Here is a 20,722-nt window from a genome sequence, read left to right on the forward strand (position 1 = left end):
ACCTAAAAAACGAATTTCTCGCCTTTCTAGGATATCCCTAAGTAAATATCTTATACACAATGTTCAACTTTTTAAAATTTCTTTTCTCATTGCTATAATGAACATATAACACATGCGCAATACACACACACAAGTACACAAACAACCAAGCGTGGAATATTTGTAGGAATTTTTGGAAAATTTTCAACCTCAATTAATAGAATCCTTTCAGACGCTCAAATTAGCAAAAATAAAAAAAATTTATCAACTGCAACAGTTACCGACGATAGTTCACAAGACAGTAAACTTATAACACCCACTGCAACACAATTTCAAGATATCCAAATTAAACACCAATTATTTTTAGTACCACGAAACTATAGAGATGCACCGATAACAGAGCACACATCTTCAAGTCATAGCTACTCACAAAGCTCAATTTCTCATATAGTAGTCCATCAACCAAACAAAGACGACACATATGAACAGATCATTGATCAGCCACATACCACTACTTTCCGTTCTCAGTAGAGCCATGTTTTTAGCCCACGTTGAGCCTCAAAGTTGGATTCCTGAACCGCTCCCTTTCTTACCCGATGTAAACATATAATGCAGTATGTAAAGATTTCTTAGAGCCCCATGAATGAGCAGCAAAGAAGACGACACCTAGACTACATTCCAATCCTGGAATGGCAAATCTAAATGGTTTGTTGCCGCAGTCACGACCCTCAAGGATTTTAAGTATGGACCCAACATTGCAGCAAAGGAAACAGACCAAAATTGAAATTACAGTAAAATTAAAGAATTGAGTACATCATCCTCTATCTCTGCCCCACCAAACATAACAGCTCAATCTTAAACTCCCCCATAAATAACAATAGTACTTATCTATAGATACGATAGGAATTTCACAACACCCAGAGTTCATTTTAATGTACCCTCATCACTATCCCCAAATCCTCTAGACCATTCAAATTGTTCAATTCAAAGTACCCCTCCACCATTACAAAAGACTTCTCAGTAAAACACTCCAATTATCCCATCGGATTATTTAGGGTTAACCCCCACATCCGAACAAGTTCGTTAAAATCCATTTAATCCCCAACATCAAAACAACGTCTCCCATATTGGATGACACAAGCTTTCACACAACGTGAACCAAAATTGGTAAATGATCCAAAAGATATCTCATCAGATAAATTTTTGTCGCTAACAGACACCCTATCACTACCTTTAACACCTTCAACAATAAGTCAAAATCCAACCACACCATTTCCATTAAAATTCCCTACAAATTTAGACGATAGATATAGAGAATATTCAAGTAATAATACACCTCTACGATTAGATTGGAATACACTCGTAGCACACTCTCCCTTTTTTGGTCAACATCTTGACAGTCACAGATGACACAAATGGGCACTCAACATGTTACAGTACAGACACGACATTCACAAAGACATACAAAAAGTAGATGTTGAGGCTGATCAGGGGCGGGAGGTGGAGGACCCCCATGTTTTAAGATAGGGAATAGAGCATTCGGTCCTCCAGCTATGTATTAACATTGGGTATAGAGTCTATAATGTATTAAGATAGAGAATAGAAATGGTAAGGTTTTATGGTTTGTGTGATGGTAAGATAATGGTGAGAAAAACGTAATTTTTTGGTTTTTGTCTAGTTTTTTTGCAAAAATATTGGCGCGCGATAACTAATTTGTAAATATCAAAGGTTAATTACATGTAGGTTGTGTAATGAAGGATTTTTAGTTAGTTTTTTGATACATGGTAAGTCAATGGTAAGAGTTTTTTTGGTAAAAACTTGGAATTTTTTTGAAAAATTTTTCAAAAAACTTCAAAACACGATAAGATTTTGAATAAATTGATCTAATAAAAATTTACTAGATACTTTTATTTTCTATCTATCTGAATCTATTCTGAAACATACTGAAGTTCGAAAAGTCAAGTTTTTGAGAAAAAATCGCAAAAATTTCAAGTATTTGGAAAAAATTGTAAAAATTTCAAGTTTTTGGAAAAAATTGCAGAAATCTCATAAATTTGGATAATGTGGTGTTGCGCTTGATCTATTTTTAAACATATTTTTACGTATAAATTTTTAAAAAAACTGAGACTACATTTTAATTGGCATTATGTTGAGACAATGATACAAAACTTTGAATAAAAAAATGACTTTTTCCACAATTTTTTCTCAAAATATTGAAACACGATGAAGCTTACCTTAATTTGAGCTAAATGTTTGGTTATACAATGCTCTTAACACTGAAAAAAAGGTTCATAGTAGCAGAATCAATTTTGAAAATTCCGGAAAACAGTGAAATTAGTCGTCATTTTTGAGAAGGTTAAGTAAAAATTAATCAAATTTACCCAAAATTTTCTATTTCGAACCTTTTTTTTTGGTTTTCAACTGTTTTTTTTTGTCCAGTTCAGTGAGCATTTTTTGGAATATCAATTCAAATGAAGATTAAGGGCAATATCCTATGAAATTTCTAAGTCAGACTCCATGATTCAACTCCTCCTCATTTTTTTTTCATTGAATTACCCAAATTTGTACAAAAATTACGACTTGTGAGAAATTTTTGTTATGTTAAGAACTACAAATTTCAGTTTATTGATAAAAAATGAACAGTTAATTGCTAAAATTGACTCAAAATGGGAAAAATATTTTTTAAAAACGTTTTCGATATTGGCTCAAATTCAACAAAAACGTCTTCATAACTGGTGATTATCTTTCTGTTGCTTCTGCAACATAACTTTCAAGATTTTCCGTAGAGTTTTTCCTTGTTTTAAGGTTATTCTTACTTTGTGTTTAAAACATGTTTTCGCTGTTGAACACACTTTACAAGAAAACTTAGTCAAAACTGGAGAATTTAGGAGGAAAATAGTATCAATTGGACGAACAATTTGCTGGCAGAGATGAAATTAGAACAGATATCGTATGATTATTACAATAAAAATTGTAAATATCTTCCGCAAAGTTCCCCTGTTTAGTTGCTACCACAAACTATTTAAGCAAAATACAACGTTTGGGATCAATAACTATCATTTTTTTTGCAAAATAGTTATTAAATCGCATTTTATTCTTAATTTATGACGGAATTTTTCTAAAAAAAATCCAGGTGAGAAAGAATTAGTGCTAGTTAAAGCTTTCAAAAATATATGTACAAAATGAGAATATAAAGGTGTATTTTTACGATCTAAGAACAAATTAGGAGCAGCTCTATTAGTTATTATCTGAAAACCTCCAGAAATACGCAAGAGAACCTAGTTCCTAACATCTACAAAATCTGCAAACTTCTAAAAGAGCGCGTCCCAAAAAATTGATTAAGCAAAGGCGATCAATTTGCAAAATGGAACATTTATACAGTTTTCCTAGTTTTAATCAGCAAAAAAATCTATAGTAATAATAATGAAATGTAGACCTTGAAAGCAAGTTTTTGATTTATGATTTATGTATCATATTCCAAAAGATGTCAGATTGGGTTTTATTTACAAAAATTATCCTCAAAACAATTGATTTTTTATATAAGGATTCTAATATATCAATTGATAACAAATTTTTTGAATGAATTACGCATAAATATAATTCTTTGAGATTTTTTATGTCGGATTTTTTCTCAAGATATACTTTAGTAAAATTATCTCAAAAGTCCTAATGAATTAAATGGAGTTTCTATCTCATTTAAGCATTTTCTCAGTTTCTGCTTCATCTTCTATCTACCGAATAAATCCAATTTGAACAAATTTTTACTTGAAAATTTATTTTTAGATAGAAAAATGTATCGTTTTAACGAACTTTCAATAATCCGAAGCAGAATTAGTACCATAAATCCTTTGCTAAAAGTCTTTCAATAATTTTCTCAACCTCATAACTGTATATTCATGTTTAAAGTCTGATTTTCATTTTTAGAGTAAATTTTTAGTTGAGAATGATGTATATCATTATCTTGAAACTTTCAAAGTTAAGCAAAAACACACATTTTTTCCAGGTCATTTATCAATTTATTTTCTGAAATCATGGAAAAAAAACAATAGAAAAGCATAATTCCTGATAAGTCAAACCACATTTTCTGTTAAAAAAGTTTTCTTCTCCATGAACCCTTTTACAAGCACTAAACAAGGAAAATTTTAAAATAGTAACTACACAAAATTTTTACTGTCGATTAAAGGTTTTCGGAACGAGTTCCATGGAAAGTTTCACGACAATTTGAACTCGATTTTGCTGTCTTTACCATCAATCAAAACTTTTGAAAAAAAAAACAATTGACAGTTCAGGTATTGTGATGAAAACACTGTATAATTTCTGACAAAATTTATCACAATTGTTTAGACTTTTCAGATTCAGTAAAAACTAATATTCATAGTAATTTCTAAGTTTTTAACAAAAACTAATAATTTTACCTGCTCTTGAAGTGCATTTGGAGACTGCTGAGCACATAATTAAACATTGTGTAGACAATGCTTCTTCTTGAAATCATTAGTGACTTCTTCGCTGCTATAAGTATAAAAATACAACTCAAACAGTTCAAAACACCACAGGTTCTACGATATCTTGATGCGTGTAAGCGAGTGTATTCTCTGCCACATTCAAGACAAGCAATTTTTTCGTTTCGATACAGTTGCGGCATTTCACGAAAGAACTTGAGAATAAATGGGAGATATAGAATATCCCGATATTTTAGATGAGAAGTGTTGGATAGCCTCAAAAAATGAATAAAAGTAAGAAAAAACTGCAAATTTTTCAACCAATTGTTTTTAACATGAAAAAATTCAGAATGGATAAATTCTATTTGGTCAAGTTGAAAAAATCATCCAATCTAACCAGGGACCTTTCAAAATTTTGCTATCAACCAATCAGAATCGAGCATTTCTTAAAGAGAAATTTTTATCTTTTTTGATATCAACTTATCAGAGTCGAGCATGATTTATTAGGAAACTTTTATCTTTTTTGATATCAACCAATCAGAATTGAGCATTCTTTTACATGTAATCTTTGTAACATAAAGGAATCAGAATGTAGTTTTCACATATTTTAAAATATTTTATAGATCAGAACAAAGCAATGTTTATGAATCTTCCCAATCAATCATTTTTACTGAAAAATGTTCTAACATAACTAACATATACATTTGACGCCCAAATGAGATTTTTCGATTTATACTACGTTTTTGATACTCAGCAAGTTTGAGAGCACAGCAACTGTGGGTTTGAGCTGGAGTCCAGTGGGTTTTCCTACAGACCAGAGGACTTCATGAAAAAGGGAGTCTTCTTCTATAACTTTCCCTGGCCAGATTTTGGAACCGCGAACAACCACGAACTTCTAAACGCCGTACCGGTGAGCTGATTGTGATGACATGAGATTCATCGAGGTTAAAACTCTTAGTTGAAACGTAGAGAGAGATTAAACATTCAATTTGACCTGATCTATCAAAATTAATTTAATTATGATCTGATTCTAGATTTTTTGCTGTGTCTATTAGCACTTCGAGTTTGACCAACTGTCGAATTGTTTCAACTAAAATAGTTTACCGTGATATTAATAATTCATACCCGTATATTCAATGCTTATATGTCGAATGCTTGACAGTTTTTGAGTAACATCCATAATGAGAAGGTGTGAACTAATTGAATTTTTTATCCATAATGGAATAGTTACACTAGCCATCAGCGTAGTGTGTTCTACGGACTTTTTTTTCCTAACCTAACTCGTCAAAACAATTTTCATTGAAAGTGGAAAGTGTTCATTAATTTGGTGGCACGTTTGTTGTAATCACCATCTAGCATTAGAAATTTCATAGCATCTGTTCTCTACTTTATTTGTAGTTAGTGTGTGAGACTCATAATCTCTAAGTCGACGTAGGTCGGAAGATGGAATCCGAGACCCAGCCGAGTTTTTTTTAATTCGAGGCTTATTTGTACTTTTTCTGATTGCACTTTATACGGCTTCTTTTTGTCCAGCTCGCGCTATTGTTTGCAAAGCGAAACTTGGCCTCTGTGTTTGATTTGGTTTTTCATTGATAACAACTCTACCTACTATTTTTAAGGCCAACTATCGATCTCAATATCATTGCACCAATCAACAGCATTGGTGCTGAGACCAGGTCAATTTAATTTAATAACAAGTCAGTGGAACAAATCAGTCGAAACCCGGAAGGCACTAGTTTGGTTGACCGCTTTCCTAGGAAAGTCATTATCAGACAAAAAATAGACAAGCTTGATGACGGAGATGAACTTCTTCACCAGTCAGTGTCCAAGGCAAGCAATTTGAAGAAAGACTCAGCAAACTGATTCTCAGTGACTTCTACAATATAGTAGAAGCTACAGACCCAGAGAACGTGTGGTTCTTGCTGAACGAGCGAAAATCACATTGATAAATCAGAATCAGGAAGGTCAAGAAGAGTCTGGCTTAGATTAATTGTTTGGAAGAAAGCTTCTCCATACTGGAAGCTTTTAAAACCAAAATTATGCTACTGTGGATAAAAAGATGATACAAACGAAATTCACACGACGAAATTCATACAAGCGAGTATTATTAAAACAGACATAACTCTAACTGATATGCAAACTTTCTGCGATCAAAGAATTTGTTGGGACCTCGAAGGTCAATGTCCAAGATCAATTTGCAAACCATTCGAAATCATTCTTCAGAAGACCAGATAATAGTTGTAAAGCATTCAGCTCTAGTTAGTATCTATGTCCAAACTGCGGGAAAGTATTATGTCCAAACTGCGGGATAATATGATTGTCCTCCAAGGCGAAATAAACGTAATTCCTGTGTTAACATGCTATAATTGGTCTTAATGAATTACCCAAAAACATCAATATCACATGAAATAGTTGAAGTAATCGGAGAGTAAACATCATTCGGATCGGGAAGTAGTAGAAAACTGATAACGGCACTTTAGTAGGTATATTCCTTGCTTTAACTGTCAACGGCGTGAAAATAGTCCTCATAGATGGTACCAAGTTGAAAATGCAAGTAGGTAGAGTGCTGGAAAAACATGTTTCGTCTAACATTTAAGAGAAGCTTGGAAAACTTGCTATAAATGAAGTTATGAAGACTGCGATGATAACAAACTCTTCATTTAAGGACCAGTGTTTTGTAATTTGATATGGAGTGGTCGATTTTACGCAAACAGCGAGAATTTCGGACATTTAGTCGTGATGTATTTCCAACCCTGTACGCAACACATAGGCAATCAGAGACCTTGCCGACAATCAGCGAGTACAACGCCCAAGTGAAACAAACCCAGGCTCATTTTTTATTGGTTACCAATGTGTCGATGGTGATGTGGATGTGGAAAAAAAACGGTGAAATGAGACTTAGTGCCGACTACGAAGCGCACGTCAGTGCAAGATATTGGATGAAACTACTGTTAATCAATATGAAAGCAATCTTTTATTACTTGGAAGGGGCAAGTTTTTCAGAGAGGTGGATCTTTTAGCCGTCAGATCGAACTATATGACGCAAAAAATTGTTTGGAATTATTCCCAGCAGAGGTTGTTTGAGATGTGCTGGCTACCTCAAGGGTTGAATAACTCTTGATCTGTCAAAATTGCATCAAAAACTTACTCAAAGGAATCATAGTGGTGGTTATCTTTCAGACGAACTACTTCCCAGCAAAAAAATCAAAATAGTAAACCAAAAAACTTATGCTGGCATCAATTGACGACTCCAAAAAACTTCACCGGCATTGAATCAATTTAAACACGAAACAAATTGCGCGAGAGTTTTGTTTTTCAGTGATCCTAAAGATCGAATTGTTGTAAAGACTAGAAGTTCAAGGGTACCTTTTAATAACAAAGAATTTCAACCGCTTTTGCGGTTTGGTATGTTTCTACGCTCCACGAAAATTCGCTTCGAAGACGATCCCACTCACTTTGAATTAGGACTTTGAGTGAACCAACTAAAACGATAAAAGGTTTCAGAATGCCAAAGAAGAGTTATGCTCAAAAGCAGTTGTGCAATCTCATTACATGGTAAAAGAAAGGATAAAATAATAAAATATTCACTAAGGCTGTTTAAATTCCATGGTTCTGTGTCCCGTAATGTATTTTTTTCAAGCTTACTTAATTCTTGATATTTTTTTTTGCATTTCAAAGTTTCCTTTTTACTGGTTGTTTTTCACAAGAGTTTTTGCGAGTCGCAGTATAGCCTATGGTGAAATTCAACCCTGCGATTAGAAGATTAAGTAGTTCAACTGGATCGCAAATGCAAAAATCAACAGGGTACTTTTGGTAAGTTGACATCTTCGAAATCAGTTTCAAATTGGTGCCAAGTTGAGTTTATGGTTCTGCTGCGTCAGTGGTGCAAAAATCCTTTTTGGTTGCACTTTTTAAAAATTGGATTCACATTCTAACGTCACTGTAGGGTAAAAGTATGCCAATAGTTTGTCGCTAGAATTTTAGCGCCCTGTTTAGGTGGTGGACTTTGCAGTGTCTCAGGGTAAAGTGGCAGTACATTGTGATGCGGGAAAGAGTTTATGGTTCTGCTGCGTCAGTGGTGCAAAAATCCTTTTTGGTTGCACTTTTTAAAAATTGGATTCACATTCTAACGTCACTGTAGGGTAAAAGTATGCCAATAGTTTGTCGCTAGAATTTTAGCGCCCTGTTTAGGTGGTGGACTTTGCAGTGTCTCAGGGTAAAGTGGCAGTACATTGTGATGCGGGAAAGGGACGAACAGGTAGCCTCATAGCCTGCTACTTTGTGTACGTCCACAGAGTGCCAGCCAGTGCTGCTATCTTCTACGTCAGAAACAAGAGAGCCGGATCCATTCAGACTAAAGGACAAAAGAGTAGTTGATGCAATGAAACTTTGGTTTCGATTTTGTAGTTTGATGATGTCGTAGTCGTGTGGTATTTAATATCTTTAAGGGTAGCATTGGCTTTTTCTTGCTTCATTTTGAATGTAAATTCATTGAAAATGGTGGTTATAATTTTTTTACTAGTACAGATTTTCTGTGTCAAGAATTTTTTGTCGACTTTTCATATTGGTAAATTTTTTTTTTGCGAAAAGAAGGCTCAAATCTCAAGTTTAAACGATAATTAAGCAGTTTTAACTTAGTCAGTCTGTCTTATTAGTAAATATAATAGGAGGATAGTTACCATCTGGTGAATTCTCTTAGAATCCTTTTAATTCGCTTCTGTGACCTTTTGATGTAGGTGGCTCCTTAGACAATCGGACTTACATACCAATAGTAGGAATCAAGTTTCAATATACTTATGTTGGCTTCGATATATCTCTTTTGATTTTGAAGAGAAAACCAATCCTTTCTAGGGGTGCAATTTTTGCTTACTGCTGAGCTAAGACTGCTTGTTACTTGTAAACCCAGTTGTTTTTCTTGAATTTCTTCAAGTATTTGCGCACCGAGTTAAAGTTAAGAGCAATGTGTTTGACACTATGTTCAGGCTGATTAGATTTAATTGTGCTCGATGAGGGTTGGATTGGATGCAAGAGTTTTATAATCATCTGCATAGCCGTGGCAAAATTTGTAGGTGAGGATAATAGATCGGTTATCAAAGAGAGGAAGAACACAGGCCTTAGTAGCGATCCTTGTTGCAATTTCTGCAGATGTTGCTGTTCTCTTTTCGTTAATAAGCCTTATAAGGCATTATCTGATCGACCCTACCTTTTCATCTGACCTACTTATACATAAGTCATGAGGTGCTTTTTCGTTAATTTTTTTTTTTAAATAACAATGTTCTATTATCTACAATAGAATTTTTTTGTAACTTACCATCAAAAAATTGTTTTGCTTAAATGCTTGGCTCTTTTCCAGTTTCCCATCCCCTTGTTAAATTACAAAACAAAGATGTTCAAAAATTGTTCATACGGCAATTTGCATGTTAGAAATGTTGTAGAAATTTGTTCACCTGTTCACGCTGACACGTTTTATTGCAGTTTCTAAGATGAAAAACCATTTTAAATAGACTTTCATGTAATGAATTTCAGAAAAAATTTAAGGGGAGGAACTGGAAAAGAGCCAAATTTTTTTTTGTTTTGCCTTTAATTGGATTGTATAATGGCAAGGTTTTTGCCTTGGGTCTTCAAAACATACTGTTGAATGTCGTATGCCATCGTTGTAATTTTCACTTTTATTTCGTTTCTTTTCCTCAGGTGATGATGGTGAAAGACTTTCAAACCTTCTTGGAGCATTTCTGGGTGATTTTTCCTCGAATGGAACCTGAAATTGGACTCCGCACTCTGGAAACTTCGCTGAATCTTCAGAACAAAATACTGCACAGCCCCGAGAGGAAGTTTTTGAAACATACGCCCAAGGTTCATTTTTAGTCCGCATTTATGAAGTATTTCCATACAAAGTGGTCGAATTTTTTGGACATTTAAAAAGGCCATAAGTTGGAAACAATCTTAAAATCACTCAAAGCAGAAATATAAAGAACTGTAAAAAGAACACTTTGACTTAGCATTTGCACTTGAAATGAAAATCTGTTTAGATTGTTTACGTGGCTTGCAAAATGCTTCTTGCGTTTGCTGGCCTTGAAGCAACAGTAGAAAACTTCAAACTCGAAAGCTCCTTGGGCGAGGGATCTCAATTTCCACCTGAACTCGAAAAAATAATTGACCTTTATTTTGAAAGACGTCTAACAGCTCTTTCAAATGGAATCGACAGGTCATTTGTTCATCAAAATAGTGAGCTTGTGTTTGGAAAGGGTTCCTTCAAATCAAGAAGCTCAGTTGATCTGACTGATGTTGGCGGAAAAGCAAATGAAAGACACAATTCGGAACCACCTCATAGAGGAATGAATCCACGAGAACATTCTAGGCTTTCGATGCACGAAAAAGACCAAGAAATGCGATTGGACGACGAACGAGACAGGTCCTGACAACATGTTTACCCGGTTGAGAGCGTCATCTCTAAGGTTTTGGACCGAAAGATGGAAAGTTTGCAGAAGAGAAGAACATCTGTAGGGTCCATAGACTCCACTAGCAAACACATTTATGACGTTTCGGATAAGCTTGAAAATGGCACCGCAGCTCGTAATGGAAAAGTTTTTCCGGTCGAAGAAATATTGGAAGCTTTGAAGTCTTATGATGATTCGGTTCTGGAGGCTGTCAAACTTCTGGAAGAGGAAATGAATATTGCGCCCAGATGTTGGGATCTGATGTTGCGGCAAAAAAATCCTAGTGTCTGTTTCATTATGGGACTGGTAAGTAAACATTCTGCTTTTTACGGGGATGAAATTTTCAAAATGTGCCGTGTTCGAAAAACGTTCAAAAAACAGTGTTTATTACCAAAGCCATTTTCACATTTGTTAATCAACGCTCGTGATATTTTTTTTAAAATTCCGGATGCTAGTTGGATATCGTTTTGGATGTGGGTGAAGTTTTTAGGCGGCAATGATCAGTTATTACAAGTATAATGGTTGGTTTTTACACTTGCGAAGCAAAGTGTCTTAGTACGAACTTTTTTTTCTAAGCTTAGTCGTAAATTTAGTTTCTGCTTTTGGTGGCAATTTGGAAGGCTGCGGTAGCAGTATAAAATCATGTGCTTTGACATTTGATTAGTAAAAAGTTAACACAGCTGATGCCTTTTTAATTCATCAAATGAACCGAAAGTTATTTGTTTCAAAGAGCAGTACAATGATGAAAAGCTCGATTTCAGACATTTTCCGACTTAATGCATCTCGCAATTTTTTTTGAAATGCATAATCTATACATAATGTGGCTTTATGCTGTCCAATTTATTCCTTGTAAAATTGTGTCTTTTTGTATTTGGTGCTACTTTCGCTGCATCGAATTGCAATTTAATAGCATATGTAGCTGTCCTATTGGTGGCTAGTTTTTGTAGATTTTAAGCATCCGCGGCTGAATGGTTTGTATATGAGACAAAACTTGCTAGGTCGCAGATTCGAATCCTACACGTAGCCAATTTTTTCTAATTCGAGGCTTATTTCTACTTTTTTTTATTTCACTTGATAGCTTTTTGGTCGTGTTCTTGCAAGTGTTTGCGAAGCGCAGCTTCGCCTCTGTGTTAAATATGTTAAAAAGTTTTATAAGAGTTTATGAACGTAGTAAATATAGGTCGTGATGATTTTTTTAAGGAAAAGTCTCAAAATTTGTTCAGGCAGTTGTTTTGACTTTTGATTTCTTTTGAAGTTCAGCTCATTTCCTTTGTTAAAAGGAAGTTAAACTCCACTATCGAACAGCAAAAAATGGTAAAAGTCACGAAAAGTGTCAATGAATTTTTGTCTCAAGTGCGGGTAGTAATTTGAAAAAAAAGTTGGTCGTAAAGAATTTTTGAAAAAGTGAGCTAACGTTTTTTATTTCCTTTTTTTGGGTTTTTTGAGTTCTTTTACACTTCAACCCGCTATGGGCAATGTTTAAGGTTTGACCAGCTGAAGTACTCAGTCCTGTCACCCAAGGATTAAGAGAAGCTCATCAAGTCTCCACTGCCGGAACAATGTCAGTCAGTAAATAGTGGAACAGACAGTGTCGGCATTGTGCGGGAGATCATCAGAAATATACCGAAGAAGCCAGATGCGACGGAAACAATACTGACATTATTAAGAACTGTTGTCCATTTGTGCCCGACAGTCAGTGAGTTTTCAGACATTTTGCCGACGATGTTGACCCACTTGACGCAAACAGGGTTGAACAGGAAGAGTTCTTCACAGAAGTCTTCCGGAAGCTTAGAAAAGCGAAAACCAGATTTATGGAATAACTCTTTGAGAGTTTTCACGAACTTCTACTATTATTTAAAACCAAATAAAGTGAGTAATGACAAAAATTTAATTAGTGAAAGTTTGACTAGTAGCTCAGACTATAGAGATTGTGGTCCTATTGAAGATATTTTTTCCACTAGTTGATAACAAATTAATGAATAATAGTTATTAATAACAGTCTATATGTTTCCGAATCTGTGCAATCTGTAAGTTTTGCGTAGTGTGGTTCTTACAATGTATTGCATTTTAAGTCATCATATTAAAAAATCATCAACAAAAGTCGGCGGTCGAAAATTCCATCTTGTGTTAGTTGGACGGAGTTAGGTTCATGTAAAAAATTTCCCCCCTAAATTGACTAAATGAACGGTTTTCCATCTAAAAAGGTAAACAGCAAATTTAGTAAACATTCAGTTGGCTTAGTGGGAGATCGTTCACTCGATCCCTGTTTTCTACTTGATGACAAATTGTTGCCAATACCTTGGTGGTCATTTTTCATTTGGTCATTGTTTTAAGCGTTGAAATGCATGAAAAAAACATTTTGCACATCCAACAAATCTTTTTTTATTGAAATTCGTATCGCTTCGTTGACCGAAAAGATTGTTGCTGTTAAATCGGCTTTAGTTTGTGTTAATGTTTGTTTTTGTGTGGTCTTTTCTTGTTTGTTGTGTAAGTATTTCTTGCGGAAAAGTTTTCGTATGTCTTGATTCGTCATGTTTGATTTTTCTTCATCAATAGTTAGGTAATCGCAAAGCAATCAAAAATATGTTTCTGCTGTAAATATGATAAATACTGTTAAAAATTGTACATATTTTAACACGCATAGATATTTTCACTGGTAAATTTAATTTTGCTATGTGTTTTGGTCAGCTGTTTAGGTTTTGCGAACATCTCACAAATCTTAAAAGAGCTACGGAGCTTGATGACCGTTACTTCAGTTTCTGTCCATATTTTTCTAGGAAAATTCAATGTCCAGGTTCTGAGTCAAAGAGTGGCTTTTTGAGTGTAATGTCTAACGGGATAATGGCTTGGTAGTATTTTTGGAGGGGGGAGGGGTTTGACAGAATAAATAGGGAACAAATTCAAGTCTTACAAATTTCTAACGTATCCGGTAGCGATAACGATGGTGTCCAGCAATTGTGTGATAGTGGCTTCAAATCGCACGTGCGCTGCAGTTTGCATGGTGAGAGCTTGCAACATAGTCATAGCCCAGGTTTAATTAATTAACCTCGGGTTAGGCCTCCAGGATTGTTGACTAAAAAACCATGATTGAAATTTGTATAGGTCGTGTATGCTATCAGGAAAATGTAAAAAGTTTCAGCGTGTGAGGTGATGCTTTGCAATATGAAACTTTTTACTACCCAACAGTGAAATACTACTCAACAGACGTTAAAGGGCAGTCGGAACATTCAGGGATTCACCCTGATGGGAGTGGTCTTGTTTGGATGTGCTGTAAAAATTTCGAATGTTTTGGATATAGGCCAACTCAATTTTAACATATTTTACATGCTTCAGCTAGTGTTTCAACATGATTGCCCGCACCGAAGTTTCTCCGATTATTATCTATTATCTGGCGATTTTGTGGTCGAACCAAAAATTATTTTTTAACAATCAATTATCTGGTGATTTTGTGGTTGCAGAGTAAAATAATCGATTATATGGAGAAAACAATCCATTAAAAAGCTTTATTTCTATGACGATTATGTTGGAATTATAATAGATTATAATAGATTATAATATAAACAAAATGATATAAAAATTCGATCAAAAACACAAAAATGTGCGACCTCAATTTTTTCAAATTTTTAGTTGCCTGAGCATGGAAATATAAGATTTTTAGCTGAAAAACAAGCTTTTAAGTAAATTTCGAACTGAATTTCAAGTTTTGTTACGTGTCTTGTTCTTACATCATTCTCAATCCCATCAGAACTCGAAATAATAAATTTGATTTGAATGGGCGGGATGAGCGGCAGGTATGAAAAATGACTTAACTCAACAAAAAAGACTTCGTAAATTTGTTTAATTTGCATCGTATTGTAATGGGGCTCAAAATATGATTTATATTAACCCATTTCTTCTTTTGTTTTATAGGTTTTTGCCCAAGATCTGATTTGCAATGATGATTTTCTACATTTTTGTTGCATATTTGTGAGGTTAAAATGTGATTTATATTGACCCATTTAATCATTTGTTTTGTAAATTTTTTGCCCAACATCTGATTTACAATAATGATTTACTATGATTTCATTGCATATTTTCGAGCTCAAATTTGGTTAATATTGACAATTTTCTGGAATCTTTACAATTGTGTTTGCACAAAATCTGATTTACAATGATGATTTTCTACATTTTTGTTGCATATTTTCGAGCTCAAAATGTGATTTGTATTGACCCATTTAATCATTTGTTTTGTAAATTTTTGCCCAAGATCTGATTTACAATAATGATTTACTATGATTTCATTGCATATTTTCGAGCTCAAATCTGGTTTATATGTACAATATTCTTGAATTTTTACATATGTTTTTGCACAAAATCTGATTTACAATGATGATATTTTGTATCTTTGTTGCATATTTTTTGTGCCGAAAATCTTGTTCATTTTGATGATTTTCGTGATTTGTGTCGTTTGGTTTGAATTCAACTTTTGCTTTGAGTTTTCATATAGCACGCTTTTCAGAAGAGAAAAATTAATTTTTCTGACAGTATAATTAAATTTTTTGACAACATAATCGATTTTATTGCAATTTTATGGCGATAGCAATAGTTTTTGTTGCAATTTTATGGCAGTTTTATGGCGGAAACAATAGATTTTATTGCAATTTTATGGCAAAAACAATAGATTTTATTGTAATTTTATGGCAAAAACAATCGATTTTATTGCGATTTCATGGCGGTTTCAGGGCAAAAAAATAGATTTTATTGAGATTATATGGAGATAAAAATACATTTTAGTGGAATTACAAGGCAATATATTCTTGATGAAAATAATCTATTTTCTTTCTATTATAATAGAAAATGTTGCTTAAATTGGTTACACATAATCGATTATAATGGCAATATTTTCGGCAACATTTTTTCAATATAATCTATTTTTATCCGAGAAACTTCGGTGCGGGTGCCAACATCTCGAGCAATCTGTGTTGAGAAACAATCAGGCCGGAGGCTATGCTGGGACTCAGTCAAATAAATTATATGCGATACAAAGGAAAAGTGGAAAAATTAATTATCCCCTATAATGTGTTTCCCATTTTCTTCATTTTCTCACGAAAAAATGTATCACTTTAGCTGCCTTGAAATTTCAAGAATTTTCTATTAATGACACTTTTTTCATCACAAAGCCCCAATTAAAGAAAACTGGGTTCATACCTAATCATAAAAAACAATCCGGTATTTCACTGAAAATTTTTATAGTCATCACCTCACACGCTATGTATGGTACAAAGTAATACGTTTAGCAAATGGCACAGTTTTAAATTGATCAAATAGCATGCCTCAAGTTAATTTGGAACGATGGCTCTTTTTCCTTCCCATACCCCCCCAACTGCAAATTTTTACATGTAAGTTTGTTGACCACATTGTCCGATTATTATGAAAATTTACACACAGACTAATAAGGTCACGACAAACTTATTTGGTCCTCATGCTCAACCTCGTAAAACCACTCGTTAAACTAATATTTTGAAGCTCGTGTGAGGTGGGGGGGGAAGGAAAAAGTGCCGGAAGGATTTCTAACACAGATTAAATCTCCTCTTGTCCCAAATTGGCCTTAATAGCAATCTTGAAACCCCTATATCTTTAGAAAAATGATCAGAGGCGAAATATTTTTTTGGTTTTGAGCTCAAGACCAAAACTTTACGGCAAAATTGCTAGTTAGAAGTCAAATTTTGTTTGGAAATATTCCTCAATGCCTCGAATATTTCATTTTAATTAAAATTTTGAGAAACAATGAATTTTGTGCTGCCAATATTGAATATAAATTGCCCAAACTTAATCGAGTTTAGATCAGCAATTAGTTTGCCAAAGTTCATTTTGAAACGATTATAATTGCAGTATAACTTAGCAACACTAAATATTTTTTGTATTGAGCTGTCAAGTCGTAATCGGACTGGTTCCAGTCGAGTTTAGGCTATTGCAAGACCATGCGCTTGACGATGCGAAGACTCATACCTAGATCATCACGGTGTTGACTTTCGTGTAATCTTGATCTGAACAAAAAAACGCCTCAAGCATATATTTCTCAATTTATTCAAAAGTTGAAATAAAAATACCACAAACATATTCATTATTATTTTTTTTCTAAAGTCGAAGCAAAACAGCGCAAAAACTTATTTTCATTACTTTCTTCGAGACGCAAAATTAGAAATGATTGTATAATGCTTACAAGAATAAATTCATTGTTTTCAAAGTCAAAAGTAACACCTTGCTCCTTCCATCCTTACTCCATGTATTGGTTTTCAGTTTCAGCGATGTCACTAGAACATTTAATTATTCTGAAAGCCTTTCTGCTTTGCCAAAAACCGTATTAATGCATAATAGCAGACAATTTGTGAATTAAAAATGATATTTGTAACGCAGGTGGAACTTGAAACTAGACAAGCATTTATAAAAGTTTTGAGTTATGACCGATGGGTATAACTCATAGAGTAATTTCGGATAGGGTACACCGTCTGCTCGTCACGCTATCTTATTTTCGGCCGGATAGATTCGTGCAACTTCTTAGTCTAATACCGATCCTAATCTTACTCTTATACTATCTAGTCTCAGGTTGTTTAACTAGTCTCTGCTAGGCTCAATAGATCTAGGGTATACTGGTTTATTGCGGCTGTTGAAGTGCTCGGGAGAGTCCAACTAATTTCTAAGTTAAATTCAAATCTCTCTGGTGCTGAAATTATAAGTAACTTCAGCACTTACAAATAAGTGGGTTGTTAGTTAGATGGATCGTGATTGGTTAATATTAAATACTTTACATTGGTAAAACATTTAATTTATCCAATCATAATATATAGTTTAGATCAGGTTCCACCCATCCGGGTTTTACAGAGTTTTTTAGAACAGTTCTTCTGTAATTCGAGGGTGGATGATGGACGTTGGTATTTGGCGAACATCATATTTTTCTTCCGCTTCTTCTTGTTTCAACGACTGAGTCTTTGCAACAAAATCAATTCTGATTTCAGAATGGTTGGCTATGTCAGGTTTTTTTGTTCTTCGGGGAGAACTTCTTTTGTGTCTGATCCAGCTTGGGAATGGCGTGGAGATTGTGCGTGGAGGGGATGCCTGGTTACTCGGATCTGTACGTACACTTGGGTCATCGAGGTGGTCATTGGTCTGATTCAATGAAGTCCTTTTCTGCGAGGTCAAGTCGTACTCTAAATCCTTTGAGTTGTGATTGTGAGTGGCATATCGATTGTAGTTGGTCATTCTCTCTCGAGTGTAGTGGGGTCGTCTTGTCTTTTGATGTTCGTCCTTGGTGTTGTATTCTGATCTATATATTGCATCATGTGATTTTACATTTTATAAAACTTTTATTAGTTTAATATTTTTTAATAATGATTTTAGTTAGTTGTTTTCACAAAAGCTTTTTGTTTTAGTTTGGTTATTTTGAAGAGTTACTCACCCTTGAGTAGCTCTTATTAAAAATAAAGGTGTGGTCACAAAGCGTGGATGTAGCGCGGTGGGTTAGGCCGGCTATAGAGCATGCTCAGGACGTCCTTTCCTGGTGGGTTAGGCCAGGTGTGGGAGTATGATTTCATGCGGTTTTTGTGAGGGGTCCTGTTATGTGACAACGTTTTATGTTGGGTTTGTTGTGGTTTTACTTATGTCTTGTTGGTTATGTACTTTTTCCAAAAAGCAAATTGTTTGTGGTATGGGTTTGTCTTTCGACTTTTTTGTGTTCTATTATTTCTTTCTAAGACTTTGTAATAGTCTTCAAAAGAATAAATTATCCAGTTTTAAACTGGGTTAATCCGGTTTGGGTACCGTTGGTTTCCTTTTCTTAGTCATGCTGTTATTCTATGATTTGTGGTATTTAGTAAGCTGCGTTGGTTAGTTTTGTTTAGTATATGATTCCTTTCCAACCGGGTTAAAGGAAAGTTTGAAACATGTTATTATATGTTAGAGTTGTTGAGTGTGAAAACTTGAAACTGAAATTCATTATTTTAAACAATTCTTCGTGGGCGAGCTGTGCGAGTGTGGATAGAATTTCTGTGCGAATGAATGAAAATATCAAAAGGTTAGTACTGCAATTGCATTTTATTAATTTACTGTATAGAATTTGGAAATTTACTGCTAGTTATGGGGGAATTTTAAGATACAAATTTTCATCATAATTAGATTTACTGCTTTTGGGGGAAAATTTTATAAATTAATTTACTGCATTGGTATTATATTTATTTAATTGTTGGTGCAAAAGTTTAATAGGGTCTTAAACAGTTTTGAAGAAGTTTGCTATTTTTTATTTTTCTTTTGTGAATTTTTCAGATGATCTAGGATGAAGGCTAAAAATCTAAAGAAAACATGATTAAAGAATGGTGAGTTTTTCAATATTTTAATTAGTTAGTTATATTTATTGAATTCATACTTACCTGTTAGTCGTCGGGGAAAAAACCGTGGGGGAAGATGTCGTGAATTAGTTCTGAAGTTGTTAGTAGTTTAGCTAGAATGCGGATGATATTTTTAGTCTGAAGCAGTGGCCAAAGCAATTGAAGTGCCTTAATGGTGGTTAGTTCTTCAGTGCCTACTGCAAACTCATAAGGTGTGTTTTGGATTAAGTTATATAATTTGTGGTTAAATGTAGTGTTGTGGATGAATTCTAAAATGGGGATTTCTATAGGCTGTTCAAACTCGTGCGGGATAAGGAAGGGTCGGGATTCTTCGGCGTTGAAGGTCTTGGTGATGGGGCAGAAAATGTACATTTGGGTTATGGGGTCATAATTACGAAGAATACCATGAAGGTTAGTGTCTTTAATACAATATGTGAAATTTAGGAAATACGGTGAAGTGTATTTTGAATTGATGAATTGGAAACGATGGTGTGGTTGTCTAGAGGGTGTGTGGAGGTCAAAGTGATTTTGGATGAAACGATAGTAACTGTATGTATGTGTTTGTTTAGTTCGCAACATAATATCGTGTGAGCAGTGTAAATCTCTTTCGTGTGGTGCAAGGAAATGAAAGGTTAGTGAAAAGATTTGAAAGCGTTCTTTAAAACTTTCGTATGCCTGTGTGTTTGTTAGTGCTTCTGAAATAGTGTGATCAAACTTTCGGTCAAAGATGTTTAGTGTAAATACATATGGTGTCTTGATGAAAAATTTCTCGGTGATTTGTGGATTAGCGAAGCGATCTTCGTCTAAGAATTGATCTTGGTTAGCTCTGATGATGTTGTGATCGTAGTATTCTAGTGTATATTCATTAGCTCTAGGTGCAGTGTGTATTTTTAGTGATTTTTTATATCCAACGTAAGTAAACTGTCTAGCGGTTAGTGGTGTAGTTAGTCGATATAGCATATCCTTATTTCGTTCTATATCGATGGAAGTGTTGGATAAAGGTAAGCAAAGAGGGTTAGTGAAATGATAATATGAGGTCCAAGAGAGAGTGGGCATTAAAACGTATTCATCTACAAAGTTGCGTGTTTCGTTAGCGTCGTGAGGGGTGTTTAAGGTGTATTGTGGAAATGAGGGTAAAGTGATAGCTAAAAATTCTTTAGTGTTAGTATGTTGGGGGTGGTTGATGTATTCACGGGCTGTTCCTGGTTTTGCTGGGAAAGGATGGTTGGGGAATTTTCTTTTAAAAGTGCGGTAAGCTCTATTAGTGTTTAGTGAAGATATAGTGGATGTGGATGATGGTGTTAATGATTCAGTATAATTTGAAGAGGGTGTAGGGGGATTGGATGAATTTGGAGTGGAGGAGATTTGGTTTATGGTCGGGGTGTTAAGGTGGTAGGGTTGTTGTTGGAGGGTAATAAAATTATCTAGCTCTGGGGAGATTCGGGGGGTGTCTGGAGAATGAGATGATTGGTCAGAATGGTATGAGGAGTAGGTTGGGGTAACTTGG

General features: G+C 34.5%; 1 protein-coding gene across 1 annotated transcript in view; it reads left to right on the forward strand.

The window, feature by feature from the left end:
• The window catches only part of LOC134841205 (protein tyrosine phosphatase domain-containing protein 1-like), a 169,479-nt gene extending 156,584 nt beyond the window's left edge, over positions 1-12,895 (forward strand). The window contains exon 7 of the mRNA XM_063857039.1: positions 12,340-12,895. Coding sequence (XP_063713109.1) covers positions 12,340-12,382 — 43 coding nt within the window. The 3' untranslated portion in view covers positions 12,383-12,895. The remainder of the gene's footprint in view (positions 1-12,339) is intronic.
• The last annotated feature ends 7,827 nt before the right edge of the window (positions 12,896-20,722 follow it).

This window comes from Symsagittifera roscoffensis, chromosome 3 (assembly GCF_963678635.1).
Source record: "Symsagittifera roscoffensis chromosome 3, txSymRosc1.1, whole genome shotgun sequence".
Classification (NCBI taxonomy): domain Eukaryota; kingdom Metazoa; phylum Xenacoelomorpha; order Acoela; family Convolutidae; genus Symsagittifera; species Symsagittifera roscoffensis.